Source organism: Gadus chalcogrammus, chromosome 16 (assembly GCF_026213295.1).
Source record: "Gadus chalcogrammus isolate NIFS_2021 chromosome 16, NIFS_Gcha_1.0, whole genome shotgun sequence".
NCBI lineage: Eukaryota > Metazoa > Chordata > Actinopteri > Gadiformes > Gadidae > Gadus > Gadus chalcogrammus.
Genome location: NC_079427.1, coordinates 11,431,397 through 11,446,396, shown reverse-complemented (window position 1 = coordinate 11,446,396; position 15,000 = coordinate 11,431,397). Strand labels below are relative to the sequence as shown.

Genomic DNA, 15,000 nt, shown 5'->3' with positions numbered 1-15,000 from the left:
CCATCCGTACACACACACCAACCCCCCCGCCCTCGCTCTCATGCCATCCATTACAGCGCCGCGGCGAATATAGAAATAATGGCGCCGGTTGATCCCGTTATCTTTAGCAACTGAAACAAAATGTCAGCCAATTAGTCTCTCACGGAGCTCGGCGGCATAACGAAGCCGAGCAGATGCTCAGAGTGATGGCTCAGGCCGTGTTGTTTTTGGCAGCTGTGTTGACTCTGTGAAAACTGGTGATTGTTGACTTGGCCGCCTCGCCACCAGCCCCTATTGAGAGTCAGCTGTGGCACACTTTGATGCTTCTGAGGGGGGAAACGGCTCCAGTTAGGCTTTATTATACATGCAGACATCCTGGGGGGATCAATGGAATTAAGGACACTTTAAAGTAATTACTTTCGTCATACAATTGAAACCCCTTGCGCCCGCCGTGGTTTTTTCTGTGCCGCGGAGCGCGCCGCTTAGCAGCTCTTGAAATAAACACCCCACTGGTTTTAGATTTTTTTTTTTTTACTTTCCTCTTTTTTTTCATATTTTAAGTGTCCTGAGTTTTTCGCAAAGTTCCCTCCGATTTACTTCAGTGACTAATTTAGGGACAGAGGGAACAAAGATAGCATGACTTATCCTGTTAAAGCTCTCCACCGCTGGAGTGGAGGAGTCTCCCTGTGTGTGCGTCTGTGTGTGTGCGTGTGTGTGTGCGTGTGTATGTGTGTAGGTGCGTGTGTGCGTTTGAAAGCGTGTGTGTGTGCATGTGGATAGCATTCATAGTATGTGTGTCTTAGTGTATTTTTAAACGTGTGTGCATCCATCAAAGTGTGTTCCTATTATACGTGTATGTGTGTGTATGTGTATTCAGTGTATGGCAAAGGAAATGTCTTAATTAATGTGTGTCAATGTCAATGCATACGTTTGTGTGTGTATATGCAAATGTACGTGTATATGTATGTATGTGTTTGTGTGTATATGCAAATGTACGTGTATACGTATGTATGTGTTTGTGTGTAGATGCAAATGTGTGTGTGTGTGTGGGTGTGTATGTTTGTGTGTGTACAGTGTGTACACACGTGTGGGTGTTAGTCCGCACCCCTCATCGCCACATCACAGCTGTGCAACACCCTCCCTTCAACTGACTCTGTCTCTGTGTCTCTGCGCGTGTGTGCGCACATGTGCGCGTGCGTGCGTGTGTGTGTGTGTGTGTGTGTGTGTGTGTGTGTGTGTGTGTGTGTGTGTGTGTGTGTGTGTGTGTGTGTGTGTGTGTGTGTGTGTGTGTGTGTGTGTGTGTGTGTGTGTGTGTGTGTGTGTGCGCGCCAACAGTCCCACCAGGCGTGCCCATCATAGAGAGCCGCGAGGAGGTGGTCAGCGAGGGCAACGAGACGGAGCTCACCTGCACGGCCGTGGGGGGCCGGCCTGCCGCCGCCATCCGCTGGATGAAGGAGGAGCAGGAGCTGACAGGTCAGAGGCGGAGCGGCCCCCTTAGCTGCACCCCCGCCCTGGGCCCGTACACTGGGCCCCGCTCTCCAGGGGCCCCACTCGCTCTCTTGCTCTCTCGCTCTCTCGCTCTCTCGCCCACGGCCTCTCTCTCTCTCTCTCTCTCTCTCTCAATTTCTTTGTTTTTCACTCTATTGCTCTCTCTAGCTCTCTCGCCCTCTCTTGATCTTTGACTCTCTCTCCCTTTTTGACTCTCCCTCTCTCTCCCTCCCTTTCTAGCCTTCGCTCACTAGCGCAACCCCTCTCTCTCTCTCTCTCTCTCTCTCTCTCTCTCTCTCTCTCTCTCTCTCTCTCTCTCTCTCTCTCCTCTCTCCCTTTCTCTCTCTCCCCCTCACTCTCTCCCTCTCCCTCTCCCTCTCCCTCTCCCTCTCTCTCTCTCTCTCACTGTCTCTCTCTCTCTCTCTCTCTCCCTCTCAGTCTTTATCTTTCTCTCTCTATACATATATATATAATATGGCTCCCACTGTAATATGGGCTGTATGTTTTATGTGGATTGACATGTTTGGGGGGGCGCAGTATGAAAGAGAACCACGTAGCAGGGCTGGAGGAGTCTTTTCTTCTCGTCTTGTCAGTCTGTAAGGTCCTATAAGGCCCATACGGGCTCGAGCTAGCCAGCCCCGGCCTCTAATGAGCGCGCTATGCCTTTGCCTGGGTGGAGACACTAGCTAGCTAGGCTGGGTGCGGAGGGTTTCTGCCAACCACCATGCATTAAAGAGACGTGTTCGAGTATCTTCCCTCGTATCTGACCTGGTTTAAATTCAGGGCACATTAAACAAGGATGCGCATACCTTTGTGCTTTAAGGTGTTTTTGTTTTATAGAGTAGTGAAAAATGCAATTCTATTTCATTGCCCCCGCCGTGGTGTTTGGAAAAGGCTTTTACAGGAGCAGGGTCTTGCATTATTGTGTGTTAAAAAATAAATAAAAGAATGAGTGTACGGCATCCCTCAGTTATGATTATAGCTCATCAATTATTTACAGCACACTTATTGTACAGCGAGATGGATAATAATTGTGTGAACATACTGTATTTGCCGAGACGACTAACTCAGGGCTTGTGCTCATTTTAAATTATATGTGTACAAGAACAGTGGGGGGAGGGAGATTCACACAAGACGGTGGAATCTGAACCTGGCTGCCATCTGTGCCTCACTGGCCTGGTCTGGTCGCCCCATCAGGAGAGGCCAAAGTCACTTTCCGCAAAGGGGATGTCATGTTGAGGTGTAGACAAGGTGCTAGTTAGATCGGCTCGAATCGAGCGAGAGAGAGAGAGAGAGAGAGAGAGAGAGAGAGAGAGAGAGAGAGAGAGAGAGAGAGAGAGAGAGAGAGAGAGAGAGAGAGAGAGAGAGAGAGAGAGAGAGAGAGAAGAAAGACAGAGGGGCAAGGACAGAGAGACAGAGAGAGAGGGAGAGAGAGGGAATGACATAGCGAGAAAGAAAGAGAGAGACAGAGAAAGAGAGAGGGATAGAGAGAGAGACACAGTGAGAGAGAATGACACAGAAAGATAGAGAGAGAGACAGAGAAAGAGAGAGGGATAGAGAGAAACAGAGAGGGAGACAATTGCAAAGAGACAAAGAGGGAGAGAGAGGCAGAAATAGAAAGAGAGAGAGAAAGACAGAGAGAGAGAGAGAGAGAGAGAGAGATCTCGTACTGCAACCCCCTGGCAGCAGGAATGCACAGATCACCGCTCATTATGGGCTGTGCAGAACAATATATTAGCCAAGGCGGCTTGCTGAGATTAAAGGGCAGCGTCCTATATGTAGAAAATCACAGTCATTTGGTGGGTGGCTGGTGCTGGGGCGCATCGAGGCGTTTGCCGAGACCTCTGGGTAATTCAAAGAAATAAAATTTCACTTTGAAATGCAGGCCGGCTGCGAGCGCCGAGCGCGTATACATCAGAGCCGCCGGGCGGTGCGGGTTGATGTATCTAGGAATTATTTCCTCCAGGAAAACACAATAAAAACACTTTTATCTAACTTTATCTGAGCCAATAAACACAGGTCTTTCCCCGGCGCACAGCGAGTTAACCCCTCTTTATTACCCGCTAGTTCTAACACACGCAGGGCGGGCGGCAAGCGGCGCTTTGAATATGTAAAAACAAATGGAAGTCGTGGAAGCGACTCAATCAGCAGCTCAATAAACCGGCGGGACGATAAACCCTGTGACCGCCGAGGCTCCGGTGGCAGCCTTTTAAAAGAGACGACGTGTGATTAGTTAATGTATTGACTCTCAAGCATCCTACCTCTCCCCCACTCCCACACCACACCATCAGCTGCGTCAGAAACAGAGTGTTTTTTTCCGTCATCGACGCTTTGAAAAAAAAAAAGGGCAGAATTCAAAGCGGGGTTTTGATTTTTACTTTTTATAGAACTGCTTTCAACCGGTGCCAAAAAAACGTCAGTGTGCTCTGAATGCGAGCAACGATATGGATATCCATAAATACTGTATCAAAAACACACGTTAAAAAAACTAAAACCAAAACCCTGGGGAAATCCAGCGTCAGCATGGCCCTGCGTCGCCCCCGGCAACGGCAGCCGTAGGTAGGAGGGAGGCGGGGTCTGGGGGGGGTTGAGCGAGGGGTTGAGTGAGAGGAGTGTTTGTTACACGCGGGGTTAATAACCACCAAGAGGCCACGGAGCCGCATGGGCAGCCAGGCTTATCGTCCACGGACCCCACACCCCCCTCCCTCCCCCCTTTCCCCCTGCACCGCCCCCACTGTCACCCCGACTCCCCCCTCGGGGTTGAGAGGGAGGAGGGGAGGGGGGAGGCTGTGGCAGGGGAAGTGTTGTGTTGGGGGTCAGAGGGGGGCTGTAATTATTTCCTCACTTCATTAAGTGCGGGTAAACCCTCAGACTCAGCACCACGGGTAACAGGTTGCCCCCGGTGGCACCGTGAAGCTCTCTAAATGAACCCCCCCCCGTCCCCCGTCCCCCGTCCCCCGTCCCCGTCCCATCCTCCCCCCGTCACTCTCCCACATGCCACAGCAGGGCCCCTAGTGGCCAGCAGAAGAAGAACAAGAAGATTACCCCCCCCCCCCCAACAATACTCAACCCCCTTTCTGAAAGCTACAGAGGCATTCATTACCAGGCTTACACCTCCGGCGTGCCACTCATCAGGATTATAGGGCCGCCAGGGTCAGGTCGTCTCCTAGCAACCAAAAGTAACCTCCATCCCGACATCGAGTGCGAAAGGGATGATGAAGTTGGGGGAGAACAACAGAACAACAGCCCCTGCTCTGGACCGAGAGACGTGCGTTTGCGACCACGATGTGAGCCTCGTCGTTTCGGGCGGGGTGGATTACTTCGGATTCCTCCGATACTGCCTAAATTCAGTATTGGGTATCAGCGAGTAGGCAGGTCTATGCACCGGTTTATCCTTTACTACACAGGCAGCGAACATCACAAACACGTGCAGCGTTATGCTGCGTTTGTTAACGGTCGGAGGGTGAAAGTCGGAACGGGCAACTCGTCATTACCGACCTACGTGCGTTCGAGCTAAGAAGTCCGAAAAACATGGATGCCGAATGCAAATGTATTATTATAATTATAGTTCAGCAATGTAAATCTGGTTCTTCAAAAAATAAATATACTACCGTAAATTAACCGGCTATAGGTCATCGAAAGAGAACCAAAAAAAAAATAATATCAATTAATATTTGTAGCTACAATGCTAGATGCTGTATCGGTACACACGATATCGGCCGATACTCAAGATCAGGAATCGGAATCGGTATCGGGAAGGAAAAATGGGTATCGGATCATCTCTACTGATGCCACCCTGAAAATGAACCAGTGAGGCCACCACTCATTCTGTCTCGTCTCCCTCCCTACGCCCTGACTGTGAACCCCAGGTGAGATGATGGTGGAGGAGACCTACGACCGGATGTTCACCGTCATGAGCCGCGTGCGCTTCTCCGTCACCAAGGAGGACGACGGTGTGCCGGTGGACTGCATCGTGGACCACCCGGCGGCCAAGGACCTGCAGGCCCAGCGGCACCTGGAGGTGTTCTGTGAGTGGACACCCCCAAGCACAGCGCTACACCAGGGGTGGAGGAGGAGGAGGAGGAGGAGAATTCTCCTCCTTCCTCTTCCTGCTCCATCAGGGGTGGAGGAGCAGGGGTGGGGGAGGAGGAGGAGGATGGAGAATTCTCCTTCAGTGCCGGGTTGTTTGGTGGTGGCGATTTGGTCGGTGTGTGTGTGTGTGTGTGGGTGTGGGTGGGGGTCTAAGAGGTAAGCTGTGGTGCTATCAGCCCTGGATCAGTAGGTCATGGCCTTTCTAGAGCAGTGATAGCCCCCTGCGTGTCCTTTGGGTTTCGGTCACCACAGGAGAGGAGAGAAATTGACTGGCCTTCGCTCGTCAGAGAAGGGTTCGGCTCCGTCCTCCGATCAATTGAAGAAATAGTTCAGCTTTTTTTTTTTTCTGTGTTTTACATCAAAGAAAGGTTAAGGCTTCCCGTCTGTAGTCTGGTCTGGCGAATATTAATATCTGGGTTTACTTTATTTTTGGGGGAGATAGACAACTGTTTTGTCTGACCTTTTGAGGTAGGAGGAAGACAGGGAAATCCTGACTGGGGCCGCTTGACATTTTGCTAATCTGTGGCTTACGTTGATAAGCGGACGGGAATCATTTGGCCCGAGGTAGAGCAAAGGCAGCGGTGAGGAAGTCTTGCCTCCCCTTCAATGCCCCACACTCACCCTAAGTTGTGCTTTACACTTCCCGCTGTTAATCTGTTTCACAACACCGTTTTATCGAACAAATTAAAATCGTAAAACAAAGCCGCACCTTTAGATCATTTGATTGTGCCGTTGAGGAGATGTGAGGCTGCAAAGCGATCCTGACACAATCAACCAGGTGGTAGGGAGAGCGCTGCGGCTACTGAGTCTGACTCCTGGATTAAAGCTACTGGGTTAGACCACCAGTGTCTCCGTAGGCCACCTGTAAGCCCCCTGGGGGCAGGACCCTCGCTCGGACCCAGGCCACCTGAAGCCAGGACACCTGTAGACACCATGATCCAGGCCATCTGACTGAGGCCCCCCGTAGGGCACCTGACCCCACCTGCACCTTGGTGACCTGGGTCTGGCTTGACCTTTGATGAAAGCCTCAGCATGACCCTAAACAGTAAACCTGCGTGTCCCCCGACAGATAAACCGGAGGTGAAGATCGTGGTGACGTACCCCGAGGGTCTGACCAGAGAGGGGGACAACCTGGACCTGACCTGCAACGCCGAAGGGAAACCACAGTGAGCCACCACTAACCGCCAGACACACACACACACACACACACACACACTTGCACACACGCATACTCGCACACAGATATTGACACTCAGACATGCATGCACGCTTCCTCACACACATATATAGACACACAGACACACACACACGCACACATACAGACACACAGACACGCACAAACGCATACTCACGCACACACATATAGACACACACGCACACACACACATATAGACACACAGACATGCATACACGCATACACACACACACAAATACATATAGACACACACGCACGCACGCACGACCGTACGCATGCTCACTCTCACACCCACACACATTAACACACATCCTCACCCACTCATCCACTCATCCACACACACACACACACACACACACCCACGCTGCTCCACACCCACCACAGCTCACCTCCCCGCGACCTAGAAGCCTCTTCCCAGTTAGCCGTGACCGCGTGGCGACTCCCAGCCCGCCCTCGCACGGCGCCCGGCCGGCATGCGCACACACTCTTAACCTTTCTCTTCCCTTGTAGCATTTAAATGTTACCAGTGGCGCACGCTCGCACGTGTGTGTGTGTGTGTGTGTGTGCGTGTGTGTGTGTGTGTGCTGTTTCTAAAACACACCATTAAACACGGCATGGCCCATGGGCCCTCCTCAAACGATCCTAGTCGTGACCTTTGTCTCTCTCTCTCTCTCTCTCTCTCTCTCTCTGTGTTTCGCTGGTAGAGCTAGGCAGACACACACACACACACACACACACACACACACACACGCACACACACACAGACCCAAACACACCCACACACCCACACACTCACCAAGACCCCCCTCCCCACCCACAAAAACACACACACACACACACACACACACACACACACACACACACACACACACACACACACACACACACACACACACACACACACACACACACACACACACACACACAGACACACACACACACACACACACACACACACACACACACTACCCTACACACAGACACACACACACACTCTCACACTCATCCACACCCACAACCACACCCTCACCCACCCACACTTCGGCATCTAATGTGGTGTTTTTGTGTGTGTGTGTGTGTGTGTGTGTGTGTGTGTGTGTGTGTGTGTGTGTGTGTGTGTGTGTGTGTGTGTGTGTGTGTGTGTGTGTGTGTGTGTGTGTGTGTGTGTGTGTGTGTGTGTGTGTGCGCCCCCCAGTCCCCATCGGATCAACTGGCTGCGTGTGGACGAGGACGTGCCCCCCCATGCCGTAGTCACGGGCCCCGACCTGTACATCGAGAACCTCAACAAGTCGTACAACGGCACCTACCGCTGTGTGGCCTCCAACGCCGTGGGAGAGGCCTACGACGACTACGTCCTCCACGTCTACGGTGGGTGTCTGGGGGGTGGAGGGGGCGGAGGTGGAGGGGGGGCGGAGGGGGCGCGGGCGAAGTGGTTTCGGTCGTGTAATGAGTGTGTGTCGATAAAGAACCGATTGAACCGAGAGAGTGCGGAGCCGAGGTGGCCACGGCTGTTGGGGTGGGATTTGGTTCGGATGAGAAGAAGGGATTATGAACTTTCAACGAGATACATGTATTTATGGGATTTAACCAGCAACAGTTTCCGGTTTTAGCTAGTTTGGGTCTTTTCCAGAATGTTCCTTTCTGTAATCTGTGATAGGGTAGCTTCACCAGCTGGTGCTGATGAACAGCCCTCAGAACGGAGCGGGACTCGGAGCGTTTAGCGCGAGCTAAAGCGAGCATTACCCTGCATTACATCACTCACTCATGTTGCCGTGTGTCCGGCGATGATCAAATGTGTTTGATGGCATCCTTGCATTAAAATGTATCTCCACTATAAATGTTAATGTAATATATCTTATGAACCATAACACAGACTCGGAGGACAAATCATTTGATGTATAATGTTGCCCTCTGAGCTTTTCTGCAACCCACCAAATGTATTTATTTATGAAAGGAAGTGAAATTTATTCAGGGAATCAATTCCTCAATCAACATGTTACAATGGCAAACATTTATTTCACGGCGCTATATTCGTTTTTATCAAACTTGATGCAATGAATTGTTGATTTTAGTTCTGAAAGTTCTGCCTAAATCTTGAAATATTTATGCGCTAGAACTGTTGCCATTGGGCTTTCTTGGCACTCTCGTCGGTTGTGACATAAATGGGATTGTCAAACTTAATCATAAATGAAGCTTCTGGGCTTCAAAAACGATTTAATAATGTGCCTGGATTAACGAATTGGCTTTATTTTCCAGCTACTTTATATTTCCGGCTACTTTCTCTTCTCTACTTAAATCGTTCATTCAGTGTGCAGAATACTCGCTCCAATAACAACCCCGGAAATACCCGTATGCATATGTCCTTGTCTCAACATAAATATCAGAATTCAGGGGAAGCTGCTCTCATAACGGAACTGAAAATATTGGGAAGAAATGCAAAAGGTATTGGTGTTGTGTGGGCTTTGAATCAATGCACACTATTTCCAAATCCATCCTCTAAAGAATAGACAATCCACATACATCCTTTCTTTTATTAAAAATGAGGGATAATAGGGATAGTCTGTCTTCTATCGTCTAGTCTGGTGTGGTGATAAGGAAGCTGTAGGATCTGGGTTCGAACCCCAAACACTGCAGTAGGCGTCCTTGTAGGATTAGCTTTCCTCCCCTAAACAGACTCACTAATAACATGCATCTGAAACAAGGCTTCCTTGGATTAACGCAGTATATGTCATTAGAAAGTAAAAAATGTCCTTTCTTTAGTATAGTTTCAGACTGATGTGACGCTAGAAAATGTATTTATAGTGTTGAATATACATGCCTACATAGTCGAAGTGTGTGAATAATAACATGTGGTTTTGGAGGTCTTTGAGAGGAGTGTGAGAATCTGGCTGGCTAATGGGTGACTTTGCCAGTGTGAGTGTGTGTGTATGTGTGTGTGTGTGTGCGTGCGTGCGTGCGTACTTGCATGTCTGTGTGTGTGTGTGTGTGTGTGTGTGTGTGTGTGTGTGTGTGTGTGTGTGTGTGTGTGTGTGTGTGTGTGTGTGTGTGTGTGTGTGTGTGTGTGTGTGTGTGTGTATGCGTGCTTGCATGTCTGTGTGCGCACGCCGGCATTTATATGCGTGTGCGTGCGTGTGTGCATACATGCGTGTGTGTGTGCGTGACGTAGGCCTCCCAGTGACGCGCGTGCGCTGGCCACGCCATGGTTATTCATTATTGTGCTCTGCCAGGCAGATGATGGCATCTGCTAGTTCCCGATGGGGTCCTAATGATCATTTCCCAAACAAAAGCACAGCATATGCTGGCAAATAGCTCATTCAAGATACACTTGTTCTGACTACACTTCCAACTATGCTAAACACATGTCTGCCACCGAGAGCGAGGAACCAACAGCACATCCTCGAATGTCAAGCTAGTTTCTCGACAGATGCAAAAATGTGGGACATTTCTGGAATGCTGGAAAGATATCTGTCTTCTGCTCTTTGTTAGTTATTTCGTTTTATTCCTTCTTCGCTGAAGTCACTTTATGTGTTGAATAAAGTTTGCCTTACAAATGAAAACTGTCCATCCAGTACCTTTGCATACCAATGGTTTTACCTAGGAAGACCATTGGCGTATTTCACCATCTCCCTCCACAAACCCGCTATTTAAACATCTTCTTCCCCCCATTCTTCCACCCTTCTGGTGCACCCCTTGTCGAAAGCTCCCTGCCGTTCCTTTTCCAATAATGAGACATGGGGGGATGGCTGAAGGTGCAACTAGCAGGGAATAATTACGTCGGCGATTCCCACTCGAGCTAATCATCCTCATACAGCATCTTAATTAGCAATCTGATGAACACTCGTAGCGCGATGGATTTGTACATCGCCGTCGCCTTTTAGCGGGTGAATCGCGAGACAGAAACAGCTACGCTACGCTATAACGGCGCTATCTCATGCAAAGTGTTCCGCCCAAAGACATTTGTTTGACAAGAACAACATCAGCAAACATAAGCTGTCCCCGAGCCTGTAAAGGTCTGTCCAAGCACCGCTCTGTTCGTGTTTGTCTCAAACACGCTGCGTGCGAAGCGAAGGCTATTCGGTTCAGGAAGGTTCCCCTTTTAAGTAAATACACATGGGGAGGGGCAGTATTTAGAGTCATCCTGAATTGGCCATCAATCCCCTATCATCTCGCTGCCAGCCACCGTGTTTAACGCTGCCTCGGGCCTCACTATTTCAACAAGAGTAATGGTCTTTTGGGCGTGAGACAACCCCAGATAGGTGTGAAGATGATGTACGCACCGTGTCAGAAATGTAATGCTGTGCCGTGCTTTACAATGCAGCCGCGCTGCTCTCGACCGTGCCGGGTGTATGAGCCGGCCCATACCGGCGTGGGCGTCAGCATCCAGAGCTGGAGTCGTGCCCCTGGGCAGGGCTTAGCGGTGGGCGTCAGGCTGGTCATGGAGGGCAACCCCATCCCCTCTCTCTGTCTCTCTCTGTCTCTCTCTCTCTCTGTCTGTCTATCTCTCCGTCTCTCTCTCTCTCCCCCTCTTTCTCTGTAATGCACCTGCTCTCTCTCTCTCTCCCCCTCTCTCCCTCCCTCTCTCTCTCCCTCCCTCCCTCTCTGTCTCCCTCCCTCGCTCTCTCGCTGTCTTCCACGCGGAGGTGACCTGGGTGCTATAACTTATCCCCATCGCCCTGCAGGCGGGTGATTGAGTGCTGCGCTCAGTGCAGGAGCTTTTTCCTCTTCTCTCATCTGCAGCTGACTGGCCGACCCAGACAGGATCTAGTGGTCGTCCAGTCAGACATCCCCACCAAGTTACCGGGTTTCACCGGGGTGAACCGGTCTGCAACGGGCAGTACCGGCTGAATGGGGCGAAACCGGTCCGACCCGGTCTGAACCGGTCTGAACCGTGTCGAACCAGTCTGAAGTAGCTGAACCAAGTTGAACCGGGCTGAACCGGGAATAACCGGTCTGCACCAGACTGAACCGGGCTAAACCGGTCAGTACCTGTCTGAAACGGTCTGAACTTGTGTAGACCGGGGCTGGCTTGTTAAGAGCGTTGAGCGACCAGATAAACTGTCTGGGGACGGCGGGCAGGGAGTGCGTCGCCCTGATTTTGTTCATCTCCTCAGCATCAGACGGATCTGATCCAACTGTATTATTAACCCAGTGAATTGTTTGGTCAATTCATTCGGATCAAGCTCCTTCCAGTTTTGTTTAAAAGTGTCCTCTCGGAAGGATCCTTTCTGGGGCTTCCTGCACACCAGGCTTTGTCTAGGAGGTGCAGGACCTCCAAGACAAACAAAAGGGCTTTAAACAGAGCAACGGCACAGAAAACCGGGAAGAAAAGAGGAGCGGGAATGGCCCAATGCGGGCCTATCAGGAGACGGGTTTAAGTAGGCATGGCTAAACAATTCCCCCGACATTGTTTCACTTTATGGTGCATATTTTTCTCCCTGCTTTGCCATATCAATAATTCCTCCCAGATATAAAAGCTGCATGGAAATACGACGCCTGGAAAATACACTCGTATTTCAGCGCTCGTGACGCGGGGCCCAAAGTCACCCAGCCTGGAAATTGCCCACGGAGAATTGTCGTTCACCTGGCTATTATATGTGCCACATCACACCCCGCCATTGTGACGACCCCTTTTTCCCTGAATAGCCAATTTCCCTCTCCGAGACACTGACATTTCTGCTATCAGACTGCTCTCGGTCACAGGGAGAGGATCCAGCCCACCGCCCACACACACACCCCCCCCCCCCCCCCCCCCCACCCGCAACCCCTTTCAAACGCTGTCGGAGGAGTATCTGCCCCTGAGACCTGGATACACAACCCCACCCACCTCCATCAGTGTGCATTGTACATCACAATGCACAATGCACACTTCCTCAACCACCACCTTCACCACCTCCATTAACTCCGTCCCTCACCCAACACGACCTCCGCTCCCCCCCCCCCCCGCCGCCACCCCCACGGCCATCTCTACCCTTCGGCCCCCCCACCGGCCCACCCCGACCTCCATCCCCATCTCTCCCTCTGCCCCCATCCACCACCACCCACGAAGCCACCGACGAAGCCCCGCTCCGAGCACCATACCTCTCCCACCCCCTCATCCACCCCCGACCCCCCCTCCAGTGCTACACCCTCCACCTCCCACCTCCGCCCCCTCCTCCACCTCCCAACTCCTCCACCACCACCTCCCACCTACTCCCCTTCCATCCATCTCCTCCACTCCTCCACCCATCACCTCCCACCTCCTCCACCTCCCACCTCCTCCACCAACCACCTCCCACCTCCTCCACCTCCCACCTCCTCCACCAACCACCTCCCACCTCCTCCACTTCCACCCATCTCCTCCACCTCCACCTCCTCCCCCTCCCCGCTCCTCCCAACTCCACCCCCACTATCTCCCACCTCCTACACCCCCACCTCCCACCACCTCCATCTCCAGCCCCCACCACCCACCTCCTCCACCTCCTCCACCTCCACCTCCCTCCACCTCCAGCGCTCTATTGCGGGCGGCAGCATTACGTGCTCCTTGATGTCGTACCATTAGCTGGGAGAGTGTGTGGCCCCCCACTGGTGCCTTTTGATGGAGTGCTGGTGGTGCAGGCGCCGGAGACAGCCAGCCAATTACCCCCCACTGAGACTCTATCCCCACCCCCAGTTAGGGGTCCAAGCGATCGTTTCCCCCCCCCAGCCCGGCCGGGCCCAGCTCCCTGGCACCGGAGAGCATTCAGACGGTCGGGCGCACTCGGTACCTCGTCTCACAGGCAGCATGGCGCCGCCATCTGGAACAGCCCGGGTCGCCTGCTCTCTGAGTAACCCAGTTCCAAGGCAGGCTCGAGAGAGGGAGCTTCAGTTACATGGGTTTAGAGGAGAGGGAGAGAGAGGGGCGGGACTTTCAGTTACATGGGTTTAGAGGAGAGAGAGAGGGCGGGACTTTCAGTTACAGGGGCTAAGTGATGAGAGAGAGGGGGCGGGACTTTCAGTTACATGGTTTAGAGGAGAGGGAGAGAGAGGGGCGGGACTTTCAGTTACATGGGTTTAGAGGAGAGAGAGAGGGCGGGACTTTCAGTGTCATGGGTTTAGAGGAGAGAGAGCGGGACCTTCAGTTACATGGTTTAGAGGAGAGAGAGAGGGCGGGACTTTCAGTTACAGGGGCTAAGTGATGAGAGAGAGGGGGCGGGACTTTCAGTTACATGGTTTAGAGGAGAGGAGAGAGAGGGGCGGGACTTTCAGTTACATGGGTTTAGAGGAGAGAGAGAGGGCGGGACTTTCAGTTACATGGGTTTAGAGGAGAGAGAGAGGGCGGGACTTTCAGTTACATGGGTTTAGAGGAGAGAGAGAGGGCGGGACATTCAGTGTCATGGGTTTAGAGGAGAGAGAGCGGGACCTTCAGTTACATGGGTTTAGAGGAGAGAGAGAGAGGGCGGGACTTTAATTGACATGAGTTAAGCGACAAGATAGAGGGCGGGACCTTTGATTATAGGGACATCCTTTACCGTTTCGACGTTTTGGATATTGCAAACTCACTTTGAAACGTCCATATCGATTCTCCTTGTTGTTGTTGCTGTTAGTCTTGTCCTGTCCTTAGTCATCACGCTCCTGGGACTGCTAACTGGTGTTCACAGCTCATAAGAGGAAGTGGGAGAAGGGACATTACATAGCGATGGGCCTGAATCACCCTATAATTCATGATGCTCTCTCTGCCTCAGCCCTTCGTTGTCTGAAGGGCTAATCAAGTTGTCTGTGAGAGAAACACCCGAGCCTTAGAACAGTGAGAGGAGAACACAGAGTCCTACCCCACATCTTTATGTATGCCTGGTTCATATAAGACCACATAATAGTTGTTCTCCTATCGTAGAAGCCCAAATGTGAGGTTACAACATGGGTTGATATTGTCATGGTGAGTGTATATTTTACGTCTAGAGATGCATCCGTTCGTATAGTGTCTCGTTTACATTAACATTCAGGTCATTTAGCAGACGCTTTTATCCAAAGCGACTTCAAATAATTACATTTATCAGAAGGAGAAACAATATATCACTGTCAGTACAGAAAGGACGTTCATAGAACCAAGTGCCAAGCACTAACAATCGCTAGGTTAACCCATTCCCCGTACACAACAGAGACGGCTAGGATAAGATGCTACACGATTAGTACTATTTTTAAGTGCAAGGACGTACAACGTACAATAAGTGCGTACATTAGGTGCCAGGATGTACAACATACACCGAGTGCGTACATTAAGTGCATAAGAT

The 15,000-nt window shown here is 51.3% G+C and overlaps 1 protein-coding gene across 1 annotated transcript in view; it reads left to right on the top strand.

Annotated features, from left to right (window-relative positions):
* cadm1b (cell adhesion molecule 1b) overlaps nucleotides 1-15,000 on the top strand; it is a 104,368-nt gene that overhangs the window by 77,230 nt on the left and 12,138 nt on the right. The window contains exons 4-7 of the mRNA XM_056612387.1: nucleotides 1,315-1,452; nucleotides 5,337-5,495; nucleotides 6,629-6,725; nucleotides 7,950-8,122. Coding sequence (XP_056468362.1) covers nucleotides 1,315-1,452; nucleotides 5,337-5,495; nucleotides 6,629-6,725; nucleotides 7,950-8,122 — 567 coding nt within the window. The remainder of the gene's footprint in view (nucleotides 1-1,314; nucleotides 1,453-5,336; nucleotides 5,496-6,628; nucleotides 6,726-7,949; nucleotides 8,123-15,000) is intronic.